This window comes from Solea solea, chromosome 6, assembly GCF_958295425.1.
Source record: "Solea solea chromosome 6, fSolSol10.1, whole genome shotgun sequence".
NCBI classification, from domain to species: domain Eukaryota; kingdom Metazoa; phylum Chordata; class Actinopteri; order Pleuronectiformes; family Soleidae; genus Solea; species Solea solea.
In genome coordinates, this window is record NC_081139.1 from 23,456,957 (window position 1) to 23,481,485 (window position 24,529).

Genomic DNA, 24,529 nt, shown 5'->3' on the forward strand with positions numbered 1-24,529 from the left:
CTGTTGTGGGTCTAGCTCCACCTATACCATGCCGTAACATTACTCTGGCGACCCAAAGGGAAGGGTACAGAAAAATGGAATGGTTATTTTGGGACTATTCCTAATGGAAACACAAAAAAATGTACTGTAAATGATTTTTATTTATATAGTGCTTTTCTAGTCTTGATGACCACTCAAAGCTGGTTTATACTACAGTTTTGCCATTCATCCATTCACTCATACTTTCATCATCAACCCTCCCCAGAGCTGCTGGTTTGTCGACTCGATGGAAACAAGGCAGCACAAACATTTCAAAACCAGAAAGTCCTGACTGTGAAAAGCTCTTTTAAAGTTGTGAGGACCAGACAAAATGTCCTCAAGTTTGATTCATAATGTGTCCTCACAGCCTGCTACACACACACACACACACACATTTATATACAAATTATTCTTGTTCTTGCTGTTCAGTTTATATTTATTGCTGATTTCCCATTAGTCTTAACTAAATGGAACATAAAAGCGAGCTCTGTTGTAAATAAAATCAGTTGTAAATTACCATGAAAACAAACGCAGCAGGTTTTTTGACTTATCTCAACAGCTTGCGGCTGAAAAATAAAATAAATGCACATACTAAATCCTCAAACAGGTGCTTAGGAGGGAAAATATGCTTATATGTACCACTGCACACGTGGGTGTGTTTGTGTGAGACATACCTGGTGTGTGTAGGTGTTGGAAAACAACACAAATGCCAGTGAAGAATAATAGTTTACTGAATTACTCAATTATGTTCATTTATGTAGAAAATAACAATAGTTGGCGATAGTTGTATGTCGACGTAACTGAAAAGGTCGTTCTCTTTCCAAATGTTTCCAATTACAGTTGATCGACAGCTGATCTGCAGATACTCTGATAATAATGTTATTATTATTATACATTATCACACACTTGTTTGATTTGATTAGTTGCTTTTCATAAGTAGTGTTGTGGCTGTCAAGCCATTAAAAAAATATAAAAATATATAGTTCTATGTCTATGTAATACATTAAAATATGAAATATGATTCAGTCAACAGACGTGCTGAAGAGCTTTTACTTTGAAAGGGCAGTGAACTGCGTGCACACGGAGAAAATAGGTGACACTCAGTGGCTCACAAACTGTTTTACCTGCAGAAAAAGTACTAGTTATTGCAATAACTAGAAAAACAATACCTGGTCCTCCTCTCCTCCTCCCTCCTCGTCGTATTTGAGGATGTTGTCTCTGACGTCGTCCTCGGGGTCGATCAACAGCGGCTTTGCCTGCCGCTCCTTCTCTCTGCGCTTCATCCACACCACGAACAGCAGAACCATGGCTGCGAGGAGAAGAAACCAAAGTGTAGTGGTCATAAATAAAGTGCAACTTTGAAAGTCTGGTCACTTTTCTTTGCACAGACCTAAACACTGCTATAATGACAAATCCAGAGAGAGAGACACGTGTGAAGCTTTATGTTTCTGTGTTGTACTCACTGAGCAGTATGATGATGCAGATGAGGATAGCGATGATGGCCCCGGTGCCGAGACCAGCGGCTGCCACAGCCCCGGTGGCGCTGCAGTCCCCGTTATCATCGCAGGGACACACCTTGACTCTGATCAGAGAGCGGTTGGACAGAGGAGGGTTCCCAGAGTCGGACACAATGATGGGGAACTCGTACACCGCTGACTCCAGGTACGGAATCCTGAGCCTGAGCTGAGCATAGTCACCTGGTGTGTGGGAGTGAGGTAGGAGGAGTGGAAAGTGAAAAAAACAACAAGAGACGGAGGGGAGTGAGTGGGAGGGAGGGAAAAAAGACAAAGAGGAAAAGAGAAAATCGGATTAGACAATGTAGTTTGGAGACAGAACATTTTGTTTACTGCAGGTCATCATGTCATTGTGAGCAAATGACGGATCAAATTACAGCCGCGTCCTAACAATCCTTCTGACTTGTACGTATGCAAGGAAGGACAATATATAAATGTGAAAGTGGAACAACGTGAGAATCTATAACCTTCAACATCTATCACTCAGTCGACCTAAGACAAGAGTCTCCGTGGGAGAAGAAGCCAGGTATGTGATCAGATTTGTCCTCAAGACAACTGCTGTGATACATCCATCTGGGTGGATTAGGTGACAGATCGGCTGCTCGGGGGACAGAGAGATGAATGGATCTCATTTGTCACAGACACTGGATTGTGCGTCAGCACTGGATGGCTCCGTGAGCTTTGTAAGACATTTTTGTTAAAGTCCCCGGACCCTCGACTGATGGTGTTTTCCATCCCGTGTGTTGGGACCGTGCGCTAATTCAGCCGCGTACGCAGAGTACCGTGTTATACTCGCCAGCCACTTTATTCACTTTAAACACATTTTTAGCACTAATTCACATGTCCATAATTATCAAAGTAGACATGCCAGGAATCTCAAAGTTAGTGAAGATAGAGAAAACAAGTGCTCGTCCTCTCCTTATCCATACTGCAGCGTTTTGAATTAACTGGAGGGTTTTAACAGACTTGTTGGAACACCCTGATAACAAGGAGTTACAGAAATCTAATCTAGATTTAACAAAAGCATGAACTACATTTTCAGTGTCCTTTACGGATGGAATGTTTGACATTTTCAGATTGTTATGTGGGACTCTGGCGGTTTCACCAAATCATTATACACTAAATGCTGAACATTTTCGAGTTCATAAAAGATACCAGAAGATGTTTGAAATGTTCACAACATCTATTTAGTTTAGTTACATAGTTAGTCCATATTAAAATAACTATTATAGCTAATAATAAAAAACTGGACAACTTGTATATTTAGATTATCCTTCACACTAACAACAATGATTTAAGCACACAGTCCATTTGATCTGGTGTCATGTTATTAAGCTGTTTCTCCAGAACACAAATGTGAATAGAACTAACATATTTTAAACACTTGCAATGGATATTGATCTTCTTTAAAAATAAAAATAATAAACTAGAACACTACACATCATGTAGTGCAGCCTGGGAAATTATTATTCTGGGCCATAATAATGAATTGGACAGATAACGTGAAGAGAGTACCAGCATCTCGTGAAAACTCAGAAATGCTCTGGTGTCTAAATCATTTGATTCTGTACAATATTTATTACTAATTATTATTATTTAATTTATATACATTTGTTATTTCTTTAATTTTCTACACACTGGTGTCAAAATTCATCAGCTCCACTTTCCCTCCAAGTACCACTCGAGGAAGCTTGCGTACCACAGGTGGTACACGTACCACAGTTTGAGAACCATGGTCTTAGAGTTTCACAAGTGTCTATTATTTTGCCACATGTAGGTTTTCTACCACAAACTCCCTCATACTTTTACTTCACCTCATCTATCTTGCATCTATTATGTGTGTGAAATAGTAAAATATTATAAAATGAAAATAACAAAGTGGCAGAAGAGGCACGTGGCGTGGTCCTCTGCCCAAGGTCTGCGTCAAGGTTTGATGCGTCGCCTGTTCAGAGACTATCGTCTGCATCACTTGGTTTTTACAAGTGGTTATTTGAGATACTGTTGACTTTCTGTCATTTCAAAACAGTCTGGCCATTCTCCTCTGACCTCTGGCGTCAACAAGACATTTTCCTCTCAAGAACTGACACTCTGACTCACTGGATATTTTATTTTTGCAGACTAGACCAGTCCGTCTGGCCCCAGCAACCGCTTAAATCAAAGTCACTTGACTCGACTTTCTTCCTCATTTTGAATTTCAGCAGCGCGTCTTGACCATGACTGATGCTGCGTTACATTTATGTCGGAATTCCCAACTTCCCAATTTTTAACCGTAGGTATGTTGCAACGCTGTTTGTGTAAGCAAATTATACCATGTCGAGCGTAATTGTGGACTGCTAACAATGGCTAGACCGAAGTAAGTTTCCATTCATGTTCTTTTTCCGATTTATATTATTATTATAACCTTCATGTAACCAAGAATAAAAACCTATTTTTGCACTGTCCTGGCCATGACAGACAGCAGTACATACAGCATAGGTTAGAGCACAGACACAACCACTCCAGCACACAGCACATGAATGAAAAATATAATATAATAAAATATACATAAAAGCTACTAAAAAAATATGCATAAACTACTTGAAATATACAGAATCATAAAATGAGCAAATTATTCAGTAAAATCAATAAAGTGCACTCCCAGTTCCACCTTCCGACGTACATGCAGCATACACGCCTAAAACTGTGTTCCCGCCATGTGATGCAGTTGAACTGGTGTACCTAATAAACTGACTGTATAAATCCAACCACACAGCACAGCATTCAATTACCGCTCAGCCTGGAAATGGTCCAGTTGCGGCGAACGCTGGCGGGAAAAGTCGGCAGCTCGAAGACAAAGGGCCCCACGTTGGGATCGGTATCAGCGTCCGACGCTGTGATGTTGATCCTGGAGTGGGGGTGAGCGCGCTCGCACACTTGGGCCTCGCGGGGGATCAGCACCGGAGCGTTGTCGTTCACATCGATTAGGTAGATCTGGAGGGTTCCTGTCCCACTGGCTTGAGGGGAACCTGTGACAGTGGGAAGTGGGGAGGAAAAGAAGGAAGGAAGGAAGGAAGGAAGGTCAAAAAGGAGGAGATGGTGATAATAACACTAATTGACAGAAGGATTGAACAAGGATGAGGCAAGGAGGGTGAAAACGAGCTGAGAGATGGCCACAGCAGACGATCATTTCATCACCGTGACATTTAACCAGCTGATATGTGTGTTGAAGGGAGAAAACGAGGCGGCCGAAGAAAAATATGTTGTGTACTGATGGTCTGAATGTGTGAGGACAGCATACATTTGTGGTGGAGAGCCCTAACAAGACAGCTCTAAGATATGAAAGGACACATCAATGTTTCAGTCCTGGCATCTCACAGAATAGTCTCCGTCAAGACTCGCACCGAAGGGGACAAAGTTTTGCTGTTATCCGCACTCTGCAATGCCCGCTGGGAAATGACTCAAGCCCTCACTGCACCCACACAAACAGCCAACATAACAGATTCAGGTTTTTATTTGATTTGATTTATTTTCAGAAGCTCTAATGTGCTTTAGTTTTGTTTAGTTGACTGACAAATGTTGGTTTTTTTTTCTTGCCACTGCCTCTGTTGATGCTGTTCAACACGGCACTGGGAATAAGCGCCTCGCTGGTTTCCCAAAAAAAATAAATAAATAAAAAAAAGCAGCAAAGTGAACTTGTCTCATCTCAGTGCAACATTAAAGCAGTGAAAACATGTGTAATGAGGCTCAACTCAAGTGTGAGGTAAAATATTTAACTCCTGGACTGGGGAAAAAAACGACAGTGAGAGAGTGTTGATGCATTTTATTTTTTCATCATGATGCCCTCGAAACATATTTTCTCATTCAGCTTGTTAGTCTCGACAACTGTTCTCTCAGTGGTGTAAAAAAATGACAGAACTAGACCGGCATGTCATGCATTTCCATGCACCAATATTTGGATGAAAATGGGACTGTTGGAGAGCTGCATTTGATTTCAGGGTCCAGGCCACCGTCAGTGAAGTGTGATGAAACCACAAGCCAACAGTCCCAATGAAACAGATTAGCTGCTTTTTTTTTGTTTTTTTTGGAGCACTTTAAACTCTTATGATCAATAATAGAGAGGGATGTTTTCTTCATCTCTGATTGTTGTTTATTTAGACATTAATATGTAATATCACAGAGACATGCAGCGCGTGTAGTCTTCACATCATTAAAGTGTTGGCACCGTATGTATCGCACAAGACGCATAAATGATAAGCTCGGTTTTTGAAGTTGTTTGTTTTCTCTGGGATGCGGTTCAAGTGACTGAAATAAACATATGCGCAAAGTTACAATAATGAAAAAGAGTATTTCTATGAAGCAGCATGTAAGTGGAGTCAGAGTTTTAATTAATTGGATTTTTGGTAACATTTATTAAAAAAATATGGAGACATTGCTCGAATAAAATCAGTGGATGTAATCAAAAAAATCCCTAGCACTATGTACTGTATTTATATACAGCAGAGTTTAGGGCTATTTAGCTCCCCACTGCTTTTATTGTTTTTATTATTCACTCAATTGAGACATTTGACATTTTCCTCCAATATGGCACAAATCATATTTACACTGCTGGTCTTAATGCCCAATTCTGATATGTTGCCTATATCAGATTTTGAACTGTTAGCAGACTGAAAAGGAAGTGAAAGTGGTGCTACTATATTATTTAAATCTTAGCTTGTACCGCTTGGAATGCATGAAACCTCGGCACGAGTCCACTGGTTTGAGCCCTTGTCCTCCTTTGCACAGTTTGAGAGTCATGTGATCGTAGATAGTGCACATGTGCACTTACGTCATTCAATTCTAAGGACACACACGTCAACTGTCCACTTAAGCCTGCCCCACACTAGAGGATAATCGTGGGTGCTTTCTGATTTTAGGCTGATTTGAACAGATTATCTGGCCAAATTATCCTGTAGTGTCAGGGGTTAACAGACGCAATCAGACGCATCAAAGTCTGAAACACTTTTGATATTTACCACTGAATATGACTCTCTGCAACGGAGTGCAATGGAGGACGAGGGCTAAAAACACTCATGAGGTTTCATGTCTTTTGGTGCAGAGGTTTTTGAAATTTTACCTCCATTTTCAGACTGACTAACTGTTTTCAGGTCAGTTGTGACGAGCACCATGTGGTTTGTTTGAACTAGTGTGAATGCAGGTATCAGTGATGGGTCATTTTTTTAAGACAATGTAAGCAGGTCCTAACATGTTAAACGGGACTTCCTATGTTAAATGTGAACTTAAATTGCTGCCAAAACCATAATCTGGATCAGATCTGGATGAAACTTTGAAATGTATTTCAAATCATTAAAAGAGATCAGTCAAAACATGTAGACAGGGAGGTACTGAGAGAACGTAAAGGGGCCTTCTAGTTATTATTATTATTATTATTATTATTATCTTTGCATGTCAGAAAATACCAAGTGCTGCTGCTGCCCATTGTAATAAACTGTTTTTCCACTGCTGTGCACTAATCTGACAAACCTTTGGTGGTTGGATTAAAGAGTCATTTACTCACACCGTGTGATGGTAAAATGAGATTGTTGTGTCACAATAACATTGCACTCAGACTCGTGTCGAGAGAATAGTGAATTATTAGACAGCACCACATTACGGCACAGAGATACAGACAGAGGGAGAGGGGTCTGTTGTGCTGCTCTGCTGAACAGACTGCAGTGATTTATTGGGGCCTTGATATTCACTTGACAGCGCCCCCCCCCCCCGCACACTCACTGTCAACACGCTTGACTAAATTACTGATGCAGTGTAGCATGGATAGAGTTTACCACGGTAACTCATCAGCATTGTATTTCAACTGTTTTCCCTCTATCACGCAGCAACTTCCTACATCAACAATGTAAATGTCTGCTGGCCTGGCCGGGCCCCAGGTCCCATCGACCGACTTGTCGGTTATGATTGGCTGGGTGCTTTGTTGCTTTCTTACGCTCCGCTTGAGGAGAATAAGTAAAGAGAATTTCAATCAAAGTGGAATATATCCCCTTGTTGACTTTGGGCTCCAGAATCAATAGGCAGTCAACACTTTGAGCTTAGGTTAGTTTGCTTCGGGGCAAACGATCCCTCATTTCTCACTGGAGTAGAAAACACCTGAGTCCCTCCTGCCGACACAGAGATCAAGCACCTGTATTTGTTCTGACTTCATTGACAGATCTGACGTTTAACGCGAGACAACATGGGAATGAAGCATCACTGCATACAGTATGAGATACAGTTTATGAACAACAACAGTTTTTGCTTTTCCCTTTTCTGACTGGAAAGCAGCAAACTGCACGGTATCATCGTGTTAAAAACATATTCAAAAAGTGGTTTATCCTCAAGTCAAATAATAATACCTACAGAATGAACATAAATATAATTGATATGTTTTAGGACTGTGTAAATTGGCATTTTTAAGAGGCCAAAGACAGACACATGTAACACAAAGTGTGTTTCCATCAGCATGTTTGTATGCATATTCTCAGGTGTGTGCTGAATGGAAACACAGAAGAAGTGTGCCACACAGTGGTGCACGAGGCAAGCACCGTTGCCTCACAGCTAGAAAGGTTGCTGGTTCTGGTCTACGCCTTTCTGTGTGGTGGTTCTCCGGTTTCCTCCCACATGTCCAAAAACATGCAGGGGTTAAGTGGACACTCTAAATTGCCCATGTGAGTAACTGTTTTTTTGGATATGCAGTGATTGCACTGGAAGACTGGTATGAGGTTTGTGTGGACTGATGAGGAAACTAAAACATTCCTTGGTGCAAAAAATATTTTTTCTGTATTCTTATAGCAGCACCACATATCGTCCTGGCATTATGTTTTATGCATTTTGATGCATGTATATGGAAAACTGTTTAAAAAAATCATATAGGGAAATCTCTGTTTCCGTGTGGATAGGACCTAAGTCCCAAAAAGCCCATTCTTTTACCAAATTTTTGAAAATTCCGTTACACATTTTAATGGAAACCAGGCTCAGACTCGACTGTGTTGTTTCACTGTTGAGGAAAACTTCCTTGAGATGAATGAGTCATCATAAAAGGCCATTGTCACGGCTAAATGTGTTCTCTGCAGCATCTAAATATATGATAATGTGATAATTGATTTAAATGCTCATGCCAAAGAAGTACAAAATGTGCCAAAAAATGTGTTGCCTGATGAAATTTACAAATTGCCCCAAATAAATATACAAATACGCTCGTAGCTTAGCTATCCTTGGCTTAAATTATGATCATTTTAAGTATGTGTGTATATATATGTGTGTATGTATATACAAAACTGATCAAATAAAGTATTTTTTTTAGTTGCATCCAAACTGTGCCTGTTTCTTCAATTTAACTTTGGTGTTATTAAATATTTATTCAGTCTTTTACAGTCCCTAAACCTAACCATCACAATGAAGTGCCTAACCCTAACTCTTGTCCCCACAAGGTCAAAATGCATGTCGACTTGCACGTGCACACACACACAGAGCAGTCTGGTCCAGACTTACCAGACTTACCATTGTCGAATGCCAGGAACGTGGCTTCGTACACGTTGTTCTTGACGTACATGGACTCTCGATCGAGCAGCGCCATGGTGGTGATCTGGCCGTTGGTCCTGTTGATCTTCAGCCAGTTGGCTGGATCTGACAGCTTCGAGTACCTGTACATGCACACAGGGGGTTAAAAAAAAGAGAGAGTTAGAAAAATTGATGACTTCATTAAATCCAAAAGGCAAACATACACAAACATATTCCAGAAATTAACTTTTGCAGCCAACAGTTGCTGCAACTCCAGCTGCTCTGAACCATTTATTTGCAGATCCAAAGTGCTCATTATCAGTTTCAATGTTCATTACCATAATAAGCAATACCAGCCGAGCACCTTTGAAATATTACAGTGACATGGAGAGCGGAACATATGTTTACTGAGCTTATCATAGCGGCGGCTCATTAGCATGAAAACTGACGAAAACCTGAACCCGGACGCCGAGCAGGCAGGCAGCGCTCTTAACAACGCCACAGCTCTTTGTACCCACACAGCCACCACTGCAACTCCCATCACCATCAACGCCGCATACATCACCAGAGTGGAGGGTGACAGCTGCAATTACCGTCTATAAATCCCATTAACTACTATGACGAGTCTCAACGTCTGACTGAGTGGAGGACGTGCTGCTTTCAAAGTCTTAGTGAGGAATGAGTAATTATGGGAGGCTCACCCAGCAGGTAGGTAGATGATCAGTGTGTCAGCATGTGTTGACAGGAGGTACAGGGGTGGACAGAGTGGGGGACGTGAGGGGCATCGTGGGTGGGTGGTTGGCTGTGCAGTTTCAGAATGTAAGCGTGATCACCGGAAAACGTGATGAATAGGAAATGGGACTTAATTAAAACATTTAGTGCGTTGGAGGTAGAAACTAGTTGCATTAGATCAGAGGTGTCAAAGTGGCGGTCCGCAGGCCACATGCAGCTCCCCATTCGATTTAACACGGCACGTGTGGCTGAGGCACAACTGCCAGCGAGGTGATAGAATATAGAATAAAATACTGAATGTATTTGCTAGCAATGTAATAATAAGACATTTGGTTGTAATTATTGCTTTATTACATGTACTACATTCAACATTAAATGATATACACTTGTTGGGTGTTTTAATCACAGTTGTCAACATTATTGTTGACTTCATTTTAGATTGATTTAACCCTCAGTGCTCATGTGGCACGGATCTGTGCAGGTGCCCATGGGGTGTCACATTATCAGGCTTTAAAAAATGCGGTGTTCATCTTCTTATGTGTCCTTGAGTCAAAGTCATGACGAATTTTACGTCACATTTCTAGTAGTGATATAAAGAAGCAATAATTGTGCAGACGTCACAAAAAAAAGACAGTTTTTCTTTTCATTTTGTTCATAAAAACGAGCCAAGTAAACTTCGAACTGTGACATATCTCCAAATTTCACACATTTTGTTCACGTTTTTAAACATTTTGAGTACTTTATTCTCAGGTGTGTTTATATAGTTGGTGAAAATGATTTCTTTTTCATCATATTCCCTAGGTTGTGCTGAAAGAAGGATATAAGACACTCTATATTGCACATTCTTAAACCCTCTGTATGTTTAAACACAGTAATGGAAAAATGCTAAAAATGCTCTGTGTTCTAAGGGTTAATAATGAAGTACAGTATAAAGTGAATTATACATCATTCCGTAACCAAACAAGCACTTTTAATTTGAAATTCTGATTGCAATATTATGATGGAACATTATGTTATAATTGTAATCTCATTTTGTCTACACCCCACTGAACAGTTGTTTTTCCTCACTTTTTATCTCTAGACCAGACTCGATGCTCACTGGCCCCCAGGTCATTTGAATTTGACACCCGTGCATAGGAGTAATTCCACCTCCAGGTAAGGACTCACATATGTGCACTGGTATACTTGGCAAAGTGGCAGATGGTAACAATGCAACGTATTTTTCTGTAATTGTATTTTACAAAGAGAGGGAAAACATCGTCAACAGATGAAAGCCAATATGATTTCTCGTGATGTTACCCTGCAGGACAGATTCAGACGTGTCACCACCTTCTGTCTTTATCTGCAGCTGAAAGAGCAACGCATGAGGACGACCATAATGATCACCACCAGCTTTCTGTCTGAGCTACATCACAATAAATAAAACAACAACATTCTGCATCAGACCATATCAGGACACGAGTATTACCTATGCAAATATAGAGTAGAGTATACTGATGTAGACCTCTGGTTTGAAAAAACAAGCATTTAAAGTAGGTTAGAAGTAGCATTCAGCCACCAGGGGGCGACACCATTGGTTGCAGACTATGGGACAACGAAATTCTACTTCTCACTTTCTTTTTTACATCACTAAACATTTTCCTGAACGGTTAATCAATAGTTTCAGGTCTTCTTCAATAGAACATGATGTTTTGTAAATGATGTTCCCGTCAAGAGAATAAAAGACGATAAATAATTTGTTTATGCAGAACGCATCCAGCTATTTTGCATGTGAAGAACTGTACCAACAGGGATTTGTTTTATTTAAAAAACGATTTGTCTGTTTATTGTTTAAAACTGGTAAATCCGTATTCAAACTGAACTGCGATGCATAATAGAAATAAAGCTCAAATGCAAGGATGAGGTTAACTCTGAATAAGTGTGAGCTTTAATCAGATCCAAAAGCCTCGAAAAAGACTTTATATCCAATTAGTTTATTGCAAAACATGATTTAATTTTGACTTTGAAAGAACTTCAAATGATCTGTTGCAATCTAACAGTCAAAACTTGGCTCTCACCGTTCATTACTTCAGACAAATGGACAGTCTGAGCGATGGCCTCGTGGCAGAAGCTCAGGCTTTTTGATATGTGGGCCAAGTATTCTCAGAAGAAGGTCAAACTGTGTTTTTTCCCCCACTCTGAAATAAGCTTTGAACCTCCAAACCGTCCACAGGAAGCTCCAGGATCACTCTGTGAAATGCTGTTTACTTTTAGCTTGAAGGATGTGAAACACCCAGACAGCAGCGAAAGGGATTTACAGTGCTGGAAATCTACTTCCTGATTCTTTTTTTTTGTTTTTTGTTAAGTTAGCTTAGTCTTTTTTTTTTTAGTAATTAGACAAGAGCTTTTGGTTGCTTAGTAACGGCAGGTGCAACAATAATGAAAACTCCCGAGCGTCTTGGAAAGGATGAAAGCACATTTTTAGACGCTGCACTTTTAGACGAACGACTCTTTCATTTGCTTTTGCTGCCACTTAAAACTCACCTCAACATATTTTCTTTCCTTTCCTTCAAAGAGGGACACATAAAAAATACAAACTGGCTCCTCTCCCATCTGCTGCTCAGGCGCAGGCTTTTCACTCACCCATGCGTGAATGTTTGTGTGGATTTGTGAGTCTACTTTTGTGCAGTTTTGTGCAGGGGGGAGTTCAAGTGAGGTCACCTACAGGGAATACAGAGGCAACAACAGAGACAAGGCTGTCTGAGCAGGGGATGAACTCCTGTTGGCAGACTGCTTTTTGGAGAAGATGACTGCTCTGAGCTCCTGCCAATAACGGACACACAGACTGAGTGATAGGGTCAGGAGGAGTGAGGGAGCAGGACGGAGAAACAGCCAAAGCTGAGTTGTGTCTCTCCACAGAGGGAGAGAGGAGCTCAGCCCTCTCAAGTTTGTGTGACATGTCTTTTCCTCTGTACACTATGCAATATATAAGAGTACAGCTCCCGCCGCCTCCCTTGCAGTTCAGTAACATTTCCACCGGGTTTCCTCGGTGGAAGAGGCCGTCTCACTGACATTAGGAAAAATCGATTGCTCTCGCTGGAGCTAGCCGTGGAGCAGAGCGATGCCGCTGGACCTCAGCGGGCATGTCGTCGAGGTTTCTGTCGCACAAGGTCGATGCAGGGATGGCACGGTGCCCAAACTGTGTCATCCCTTTTAGGAAGGGATGAAGGGAACAATCAATAAGGAGGAAGGGAACGAGAAGACAGGCATCTAAGGAGGGTGGGCAAAGTGTCCAGCTCATTACAGGGTGACCTCTTCACACCAGTCGCTCGGCAACAGGGTGGTAACTGGAGCCTGGGATGCACGCGCGCGTGTGTGTGTGTTTGTATGTTACCTCATCAGAACCTCTTTTCTGGCAAAAACACTGATCTTGTCAGGATTAGAAGTAGTTGTTAACAGCAGTATAACTTGAAGGATCATTTAAATAAATTACTTATAACCTAATAACAGTTATAGTATACAGTGTATCAGCTGGATAAGGAATTGTGAAACTGTATAGTCCTGCAGATTTCTGTCAGGGAAATATAAAGTATAAAAGCATTTAAAATGACCACTTTCAAGCTGTTATAATCATTTCTGAGGTCACTGAAAACCAACATGGACGCTGGGAACTCAAGCCACTCACTTAATTAATTAATTAATCTTCACCTGCTCGACACTACAATATCTTAATATATTTGTGAGCTAAAAACACTTGATTTTCTTTATGGACTTTGGTGAGGGAGAGTGAGCACTTCACAAACATCAGTCAACAGCTGGAAAAGACTGTTCTTAAGAAACTGTAGATTTAAACAGGCTTTTTCCTTTTTGGCTGCTTCTCAGAAACAGATGCACGCTGGTTAAAGTCAGTGCTCATAATGTGTTGACACCTCATACAGCCTCACTTTTGAGCACCCACAGCTTGTTACTGATGCGCTGTAATGGATTTTGGTGTTCAGGCACCCCACGTCAGAACTGTACCTGACTATCTGGTGGATGAAGTGGTCAGGGTCTTGAGCAGCAAACACCGTGAGAGTGGTCCCGGCGGGGACACCCTCCTCAAAGCGGATCATCTTGGGGTTGACCGGAAAAACAGGAGGCTCGTTCACGTCCTGGACCGAGATGGTGACTCCTGCTGTGGACTGGAGCGAGGACTGGATGCCACTGGCCAGGTGGGCCTGGTTGGACACCACCACCGTCAACATAAAGGCACGGTTCATTTCAAAATCCACTGGCTACAGAGGAGAGAGAGAGAGAGAGAGAGAGGAAAAATAAAATAATGACAGCTGGGAGTCAAACGAGTGTAGCTGATTGCATGATTTGCTGTAACTGTTCTCCAATTTTAGAAATGGCAAACAACTCAGTGAAAACATTGTGAGATTGAGTTCTTAGTCATCAGCATCTGGCACTTTAGAGCAGGTGGAAAGACGCCAGATGCAGAGTCGAGTAACAATGGAAGCAATTGTTTACTTTCACACTGAAGGAGCTGGTTATCAGTTTTTAGCACGCGTGCTGAGAAGAGCTTCACGTTTACCTTGACCACCGTCAGCATGCCCTCATTGGTGATGGGGTTGGTGCGAATGGTGAAGTGTCCAGACGGGTCTCCGCTCACGATCCGGTAGACGGCGTTCCAGTTGGGGCTGTGCGGCTGATCTCTGTCCACCACCGTCAGGTTGGTCACAACCACATTCACCTTGTTCTCTGGCACCTCCCCGGAAAACTGCAGAGTGGAAGTCAGTCGATTATTTTATAGTGAATCTTCAAACATAGACTATGGTGTTTCCATATATATATATATATATATATATATATATATATATATATATATATATATATATATATATATACACACGAAAAGAGGTGGTTTACTAATTACAAACAATAGTTGAGACACATTTTCAAATCAGGAACTTTAGCTGGGTCGGACATTTTCCAAAGCCTTTAAGATAGATAGAAAATAGATAGACTGCATAGAAAATAATAAAAGAACTGTACCTGAACAATCTGGGGTACAAGAAATAATGTTTTCCACTTTGAAATAAAATATTTTGGTGAAACCTATCCTTCACACCCCACAAAGTACATAACAACAAACAATAAAAGGGTTTTTCATACTTGATCCAGGTGCAACTCAAAGTGCAGGAATTCAACAGTAAAATAATTAGTTTCTGTTTGAAATCAGATAATTATGTGTCATATACGACCCATAGACAAAGTGCATTTAACAGAATATAAAAGTTATATCAGTGCTATCAAACCATTCAGGCTCCACTCATGCTGCATTCATGGTCAGCTCTAGTGTTGTAGAGTTTCTCTTTTTTTTCTCAGTGTTTTCCCATCAGTTAAATCAGTTGTCTATGCTCTTATCACTTGCTTAGCCTATACTTCACAGTTACACTTACCCATAAAAGTACAAATATTATTTGACTAATAAAAATAACACGTTAATTAAAGAGTTAAGATCATTCGTTACATCGATATCATTTGTAAATATGATCAAAAGTGTGCACATCATCACAAGACATCCTCCAGAAGACAAAAAAATAAATTATTAATGTACAAATTTGGGGTTATTTTATATAATCCCTATTAGTTACCGGTAAAAGTAATAATATTACTGGTGCCTGCTGAGTTGAACTGCATTGGTATTTAACTCAAAGATATCCATGTATTAGTAAAAGATTTATGCTTTTTTTTGGGCTGCTATTACTATGAGAGGACAGTTTTTACCGTGACTTTTGAATAGATTATTCTCGGCAAAATAATGCATGTTAATAAACTTGATTTAAAATATCTATTTATGCAAATCTCCATTGGTAAACATTTCCCTTAGTTGTTATTATGACAACAAGCTGCTTTTAGGGTGAAGCCAATAATGCTCATTACATTAAAAAAACTAATTAGAAGTGGTAGCAAAAAAAAAGAAACAGATGCTGAAGAAAGGGGTGGGAAGTAAAGAGGAAGGAATATGTCGATAATAGAGAATCATAGCTCACATTATGTTAATGCAGTTCCTCATTCCACAGCGAGTCCCCTCATAAGAAACTCTTTATCTGAACTAATGGATTTGTTCAATTAACTGTTTACCCATGTAATTTAGGTTCTGTGCATTCACCAAATCTAGGTCTTAATATGCAATTAGATAAGTGCTGTAATTAAGGCAGCGGTAGGAATAATCTTTGGTTAATGATCTTCATTATAGTGCAGTGTGAAACAACTCCCCTCTCAACCAACTCTGGAGGAAACTTGGTGACAGCTGCAGAGCCCGGAGAAGAATTTACAGTGCAAAAGATACATGTCCCTCTCTGTAGGGATATATCTGGCAACACACACACACACGCACACACACACACCCTAAAAGCTCTCATTGTCAGACAATAATCTGTGTTTCCTCTTGTGAAGCGTTAACTTGTTTATGGTCTGTGTCTGCCAGCTGCTGTTCACTTTAATGGCTTCATCATCAAGGGACTGAAGCCGTGTCCAAAAACCACCCGACTCCTCTCTTCCTCCATCATTCCCTCCATCCCTCAGTGTCTCCGCCTCTCTCTCCCTTATCCCCTGCAGTGTGACCAGGCTGATAAGCACTGAACAAATTAAATATGCACTCCCAGTCCCTGGTGTGTGGGCTCCTCCATTTCATTTTCACCCCGAGCTTTAGTACAAACACCACCACAAACCCTCCAAGCTTGTTTGGCCACACTGTCAAACAGCAACGCTCACTCAGAGGCACACACACACACACACACACACACACACACACACACACACACACACACACAATGGCGCTGACTGTAGGGTGTGAGTGTGCTTCCAAAATGGCTACTCTCTCTTTAAAATGCAATATGGATCCACAGATAAGCCACTTAAGACACGGACTCACGGATTCTGAAGGATTCTGTGAAGAAGGGTGGAGAAAACGCCGACTTGTAAAGTCAGAATATGTGATGTCAGGATTACAGATTGTGGCTATTTGGTGTTTTATATACTAAGTTTATGGGCTCTGCCTATTAATACATTCAATGAGCAGAGCTTTATTAGTGGCAAATCAGCTGCCCACCCCATAACTTTTTATTTTAAACATAATTTCTTAAAGAGGCTCGTCATAAAGCTGCTGCAGTAGCAAGACAATGTTAAAGACACAGGTACTTTTAAAAGGTGAATCCCTAAATAAAAAAAAAAGAAAATAATTGGTGTTACCAGGAGAACACTATTCTCTGCAGCGTTTTGGATTTGAAATGACACAATTTCTTTGTGCGACAAATTGAGTTATTTGTACAAAAACCCTGTGACGGTGGTCAAGACAATAACAAAAGGGAAGCGGGGATTATCAGGGAATAATAAAAACGCAAATGGTGCTGTTTTTCTGTCACTGAGACACAGCACAATCATTTATCGTTCATTACGACAAATCTGAGCCAAAAATCTTAGCTTTTAACACATTTTTATGTGAGACTATTCTGATTAAGGGCCATTATCTGTGACTTGCAAAATTTGTGTGAACTGTACAGTAAAGATAGAGTTAGTTTTTCCTTTTCTTTGCAGCTTTCTGTCTTTGAATTTGCATTTCAAGCATAAGCAGAGGGGAAGTAATGTATGTGCTTGTCCCCAACCAGTAAGTGGCTCTCCATGACTAAAGGCTACTGCTGGTGATTAAAGACACTCAGTCCTCATACAGACTCCGTAGAACATGAGTTAAGTTTGAGGCTTGACCCATTAGTGGCCATTACAAAGCAATATCTGTCATAAGCTAAAGGTCATAACTGAACAATGAGGCTGCACGAGCAAAATCACTACCCTTTGGCTAGTTTTCTTACATGAAATAGATAACATTTGTCCCTTCATGCACACACACCCTAGCTAGGCAGCTATAGCGATATACTAGACGAAGCAGAAACAACTGTCTGACTGGCTTTCTCCAATGGCGAGACAAAGACTGACCAGCAGAGAGTCAAAGCCAATGGGACACCATCATCTGCCCGCAGGCATTTCTTTCCAAAGGGAGGATTCTCAGGGGAAGTGGAACTGCCATGAAACTTCTGTCCATTTTGCACCAAGCATCCGACTGGGAGATGAGTCTAGACCTGAAAAAGAAGCTTGTCTTCCCAGAGGAGGTGGCAACAACTACACTCCAACCCGGATATAGTTCTGTTCTCCAGGAACTCAAAAGCCATCGTGATAACAGAGCTTACAGTGCCCTGGGGAAGATAGACCAGCCATCGCCCACCAGTTGAAGAAAGCTAAGAACTTATTGTAAGTCGCTTTGGATAAAAGCGTCTGCTAAATGACATGTAATAATGTAATAATAACCAGGATCTGGCAGACCAAGCACTAGCCAAAGGATGGCATGCAGCCTTATTTCCTGTTTCCCTGCAACATCAGTGTGATGTTTCTTACAGAAGATTACAGAAGAACAACCACCGGGGAGATGTGGTCCTCACTGCCCCACTCAGGCAAGGTAATAATTCTCCACTGCTGTTGCTGCAGATGCACTCTCACTTTCAATCTCAGCCTCTGACACATGAAAATGACTAAATGGGTTCAATGTTTATAAAAATAAACAACAAATGCGTATGTGTATGTGCGTGATAACAGTGTAACGCCAGGTATAAGTGCAGCTCCAACATTCCCAACATAAATTGAGATTGCAGCAACCATTTAAAATATAAGCAAGAAAAAAAGAAATCAAAGTATAGGTCACAAGTTCAGGGATGTGTTTTCCCGTTTACACATTCAAAGCATCATCATCGCTACTGTGACAGGCTCTTATTTTAAGAACCTCCAACATGTCAGTCGACCGCACACGCATCGCCGACAACACCAAACAGAAGGATACACAACACGGGGTCACTCACGCACGACTCTTCTCTGTAGACGTGTCACGTTTGAGCTACAGTCCAGTCAGGGGAAATTAGCGAGGCCGCACTGCTGTACTGCTGTACAGAGCCTGAATCATTTGAAGGAAATAAATCTGCATCAAGGTGCACAGCACAGCAGGGGAAATCTACTGCTTCCTAACTGAAAACAGGCTCAGCAAATAAAAATGTCCCACTTTACACGGCAAAGCTGGAGCTCACCAAGACTAAATGGGCTGTTCTTTTCCTTCATGGGCTACTGAAAACAACATCAAAGGGAAATGGCAGCATTAGGTGGAATAAATGTCCCAAAAGCAGACGCTTAGTGATATTAGAGTGACATTAGTCCACTTAAGATGGCTGTTATGTCTTCGCTGGTGTAATAAAGATGCAGCTGTTGGCATCAGGCGCCGACTTGTTTTTTTTCCATGTTGTATAGACATGTCGTGCTGCTTCTTCGTGTGTCCTGCTCGTTCTAACATAAATCAGGAAAAGAGGAGTGGGATGCAGCGTTAAAGCCAATGATCCACTGATCTATGGCACAACTTTTTCTATTATTCAGAAACTGCTAGCCTTGGTAAACCCAACCGAGATGTGGAAGGATACTTTGCGCATCTGTCAGCTGACACTGAGGGACAATGAGACTTTAAATGTATCCTCACAAGTGTTCCAAGCTACTCTGCTGCTCCTCATTGTTGTTGTGTGCCTGAATGACCACTTGAAGTGATGGTGGGATAAGCTTGATTAAACCGTTTGATTAGATAGATTGTGGCAAGTATCACTGGCTTTTCATTCACTGCGTATTGACGAACATAGCACTAACATAGCACATTCAGGCCCATGTGGTGAAATGAATAAAACATGTGTCTTTTATTTTAATTAGATGCAATATATCAGCTTGGTTTACGCCCCCACAAGCAATTTCACTTAATTAGTGTGCTACGGTTCTCCCTGTGCCTCCTGTAGAGTGCTATGAATTCTTCTCGAGTCTGTAACACACAAATAATTACTGAACTACTCTCCAAGTGCAGTTGCTTGAGTGGGAAGCAAAACAAAAAAATACAAGACAGCAGTGGAAAAAGGCATCAGAACAATATCTTTGCTGTGGATGTCGATGTGAAAGTGTGGTGATGCGAGAGAGAAGCAACAAGAATTATTTTTTTTTTACACACGTCTCCTCATTACCACCTTTGAGTCACGCGTCAGAACCTGTGACAGACAATGTGCCAGCATCTACTGCTCTTTTAATGACCTCAAGCATCTTCATGAATGGCTTTCCCATACAACGTTCCGCTGCTTGTTGACGCAAATCTCAAATCCGCCAATCACACGCTGGTGTCTTACCAATATTACCGAGATGCTGAGATGACGAATCCCACAAAATCAAACATGTCAGCGTTTCTGTCCGTAGGTCGCAAGGTTCCTAGTCGTGGCGTGAGATGAAACGATCAGATTTTCGGGGTCAAGGGGTCCTGAAACCCTGCATCTACTGGATCGGCTAAAATCAGGCTCATAACATGTGACATGCAGTAGAGATCCTGAGGATGTTACGAGAACGGCAGAGAATCCAGACTCATGAGTCCCACGTCCTCAGGCACACCTGCTCAACTGCTCGTTACCACAAATATGTAATCAGCCACATGGCAGAAGCTCAATGTATCTAGTATCAGAATGGAGAAGAAAGGTGATTTAGTTAAAGCTGTGCTTCCATCGAGTGGAACCTTCCGACTGGTACAGTATGGTACATATTTTTTTTTGCGTTTCAAACTGAGCAGGAACCCTGACCCAGGATTTTACCATACTGTACCAAACCAACCTGTACCATAATGGAAACATAATTGAATTTACTTTAAATATGGCACGGTTGGTGTAGTGGTTAGCACTCTTGCCTTTGCGGCAAGAAGACCTGGGTTCGGGATGGATGCAAGGAAACATGCAAGGATTAGGTAAATTAGACACTCTAAATTGACCGTAGGTGTGATGGTGTTGTTGTTTGTTTTTATATGTGTCCCTGCGTTTGGACTGGTGAGCCGTCCAGGATGTATCGCCCTATGTCAGCTGAGATTGGCACAGCTCGCCCCGCGACCCTCCTGTGGAGGATAAAGCGGTAGATAATGGATGGATGACATAGTTGTTAGTGCCAGACACGCTAATCTGAGTATTTCAGAAACGGCTGATCAACTAAGAGTAACGCATGACTATATCAAATGTTTACGGAGAATAGTACTAAAAAGAGAGAGAATGTTCAGTGTGTGGCAGTTCTCTGGGTAAATATGCCTTGTTGATGCCAGAGTTTGTGAACACACAAGTCAAACTGCAGCAGCAGAAGACAACACTCCAGCCTCTGCCACTACTGTATATGAAGTGTCTTTTGACCTAATAAAGTGGCCAGAAAGTGTACATAAATGTGCATGTTTCTTCATTGTGTGCTGTGTGTGTGTGAAAAACGTGTCTGTTGGAGCGTAGCGTGTCCGTTTCTGGCTGACAGGAGGACTCTGGTCCAGAGCTTCTCCCAGTTGACGAGCAGTGACGGAGCCAGCTCCTAAAATGTGGACAGAGCACCTCTGAGCGGAGCAGCAGCCCTGTTCATTGAGTCCTACCCCTGACAGCTGGGGAACTCTTATCAGAGAACGCGGCTGGAATCATACTCCACACACACACACACACACACACGCGCTGATGACGGCCCCGCTGAGAAGACAGGGATCACAGCACATGACGCTGACACCACTGCCTCTCACTCTGCCTCTGAGCCTTGATGCAGACAGCATCTGTCTCACTCTCTCTGGAATCTCAAAAATACAAGGGGTCACACGGAGAAAAGCTATGATGCAGCCTATATAGGCCTGTCAGGCAGCGGTCAGGGATTAAATTCTGTCCTGCAACCAAGCTTAGAACAGAGAGTCAAGATATAGAAGCCATTCACTGCAAAACAGCCCTAGATGTGTGCAAAGTTTGCAAATCTAGCCACTTTCAGACTGTAATGTGCCTTAAATGAAGAAATTACAGGACAAAAAAGAGACAAACTGGCCCAAATTTGAGAGAGTTTTGTACAAATTTCTGTGAAAAAGAAAGGTTAACTTAACATGACTCATATTTGCACACACACTAATCTGTGATGGTGAATTTAACTTCTGTATTTAGCCGATCCTTAAAACAAACCAGTAATCAACACAGGAGCAGCTAAGATTTCATGAAATCCATTGTTTTACTAAGCTGTCGTAAAACTGTTAGATATATTTTTTTCGTAAAAAATTGGATTCTTTTCCTTGTGTAAAACTTGCTTGACAAGATTATTTTTCTTTTTAAGGGAAACCCATAAGAACAATTCCCCAGAAACAGGCTTATTTGACTTTCTTGAAAATCAATTTTTGCGGTGTACACTCTCCATTAAAAGCATCGGATTTCCATTGCTGTTTCTTTATCAATTACTCCTTGCGGTCTAACAGTTAACTGATATGAATCAGTAATTGGTTGTGGAGGAAAAGATAAAACTGCATCGATACACCAATGTTTTGGATGTAAATGTACCGTGAACTGATCGAAGGCCCGTCCGTTCATGTTATGCATCGGTTCAGTGGAGCTGTGATTCTGTTCTGTGATTTCTCTTTAAAGACACTTCAGAGACTTTTGCTTTTTGCTCACAAGACTTAAAGTTTAATCTTCATTTTACTTTCATGTTACCTAACCTCTCAAGTCCAAATGATTTGGCTGAAGCTCTTAAGACATTATGAAATGAGAATATGGATGTCTCTGAAATGCTTTTTTATTTTAATATTATATGACTTCAAAAGCTTGCTCACTAAGCTGAAACAGAACTGTGTCAAATCTATTTTTTGGGGGTATTTTTTCTTCACTTTATATCACTACATATTTACAATGTCAAAAACGGATTTTTTAGAAATGATTCATGTGTCATAAGTCAAGCACATCACTTCCATTTTTCTTCAAATGTCCTCTTCAAGGGCTTTCCCATTCCAAAGCATAACGTACTGTACTTGCTCCTTAATAAATAGCATCATATCATCAGTATCATAGCCCATGTATCAAGATACATATCAAATCGTCCACTAAGGAAAAAATTCACATGCCAACCTCTTATCACGCTTCTCCGTTATAGGTCTAGCACTAATCGTCTCAATGAATAATATGTAGCAATTTACCATTTAAATTATTAATATTATGCATTCAATTGCATACACATTAATTCCAGTGCTTACTCCTAACGATTATCACACTTTTCATAAACGATATCAATGATATTTTACTAAGTGATCATATGGATACACGCAAGGGATTTCATACAACGTGAAGTTATCCTAGGAAAACAAAACATGCAACATTTTTATTTAATTAAACTGTCTCTCTGTCAGTTTTTCACACACAAACACACACACAAATTTTGTCGGCCATTGAAACTGTGCAGGCACCTTCTTGGCTGCCCACAGGCAACCAGGTGCTCGCAGGCACCATTGAACACCACTGGGATAGTACTTGGTGCTTTTTTTGGTCCCTGCTCTGCAAGTTTCCAAGTGAGCTAGACTAAAATGTGAGGTCAAGAGACTGCCAGCCGCTCATTGGTCAGAGAGCGTCATCACTGGAGGAGTTATGAGCGAGACGTCCGACATAGGAATCAAACCGAACAATGGCGAACTGCAGATCAGTTAAAAAGACTTAAGTGATGGAAAATGCCGTGCCTGATACCAAACTGAGGAGCGTGGGGCTGAGCAGTGCTAGAACTGTATCATGGAAAAGTGCCATTGCAGAGACGCACACACTGTCAAACACAAACAACTCCGTGCTAACCACACATTGTGCTACAGCAGAGTGGGGCCAGCTGTAGCCTGGCTTCCTGTCAGACCGATGTGGAGGTATCAGGGACCAGGGCCAGATGCCTGCAGACAAACGCTGGCCAGCAGAGGCCCTCGCTGGCAGTGCAAACACAGAGGGGAGGATCTGGACTGATCTCGATCACACTTTCAGTCACAGTACTTTCCGTCTCTGTCTGTTTCTCCATATGCTGCACGTGGTTCTCAGCGGTCTCTAAAAAGCATATTTTACGTGCAATCACACTGAAGCTGATTGCTCTCTTTGACAGTGAGCAGGTCGTGTATTTTCACTCTGTCTGACAATAATAAACTCATGCACAGAACTACAGTGTAAATACTCATAAGGGACAGGGATATTTATTAGTAGTATTAATTATGAGTAGAGCGGAAAAGCTGAATCCAAATTGACTTTAAAAGAAAGGTCCTCCTGATCTTAAAGGTGCAGTGTGTATGAATGAGTGACATCTAATGGTGAAAATGAAGATTGGTAGAAAAAGGAGGACTACTCCACTCTCTCCACTCTCCCCAAGCGCGTCAGGAAACTTCTGCTTCAAAACGCCGAATGCATACTCAGGCTGGTTTTTGTGTTTGTGCGGTACAAACATGGCGTTGCAGGAGCCAAATATACATAATATAAAAGGTTTATTCTAAGGCACTTTTACAAACATACCTATAGGCAGTATATCCGACTCTTGCCAATAAACTTATACACTGGATTATATTTTGACCCCCACCATGACAAACACAAACAAACAAAACCAAATACAAGAAAAACACTATTTCAAAATAACATAATCATAGCAAAACACACAATAGTAATAAGACAGCTAGTCTTTCAGTTTTAATAAAGACCTGTTAAATAAATAACGCTGAAAGCCACTGAATGAAAGAACCGGAACCAGGCTTGGGATTTCAATGAAAAAGAAAACTAAATTCTATCCCTATAATAGGCCTATTGTCCTCTGTTTATAGGCAGTTGCACAAACAACTGTCAAGCCTTTAACAGAATTATTGACTCTTTTTTGTAACAATGGGACTCTTTAATAATAAATCTCAC

The 24,529-nt window shown here is 41.2% G+C and overlaps 1 protein-coding gene across 2 annotated transcripts in view; it reads right to left on the reverse strand.

Annotated features, from left to right (window-relative positions):
• cdh4 (cadherin 4, type 1, R-cadherin (retinal)) overlaps nt 1-24,529 on the reverse strand; it is a 246,755-nt gene that overhangs the window by 3,488 nt on the left and 218,738 nt on the right. Inside the window, exons 10-15 of one of the 2 annotated variants that reach the window (XM_058632772.1) lie at nt 14,326-14,511; nt 13,773-14,026; nt 9,042-9,184; nt 4,301-4,537; nt 1,482-1,715; nt 1,188-1,327 (exon numbers count right to left, since the gene is read on the reverse strand). In XM_058632772.1, the coding sequence (XP_058488755.1) occupies nt 1,188-1,327; nt 1,482-1,715; nt 4,301-4,537; nt 9,042-9,184; nt 13,773-14,026; nt 14,326-14,511 (1,194 nt within the window). Of the gene's footprint in view, nt 1-1,187; nt 1,328-1,481; nt 1,716-4,300; nt 4,538-9,032; nt 9,185-13,772; nt 14,027-14,325; nt 14,512-24,529 lie in introns of both variants that reach the window. The other variant, XM_058632770.1, reaches the window with a different exon arrangement.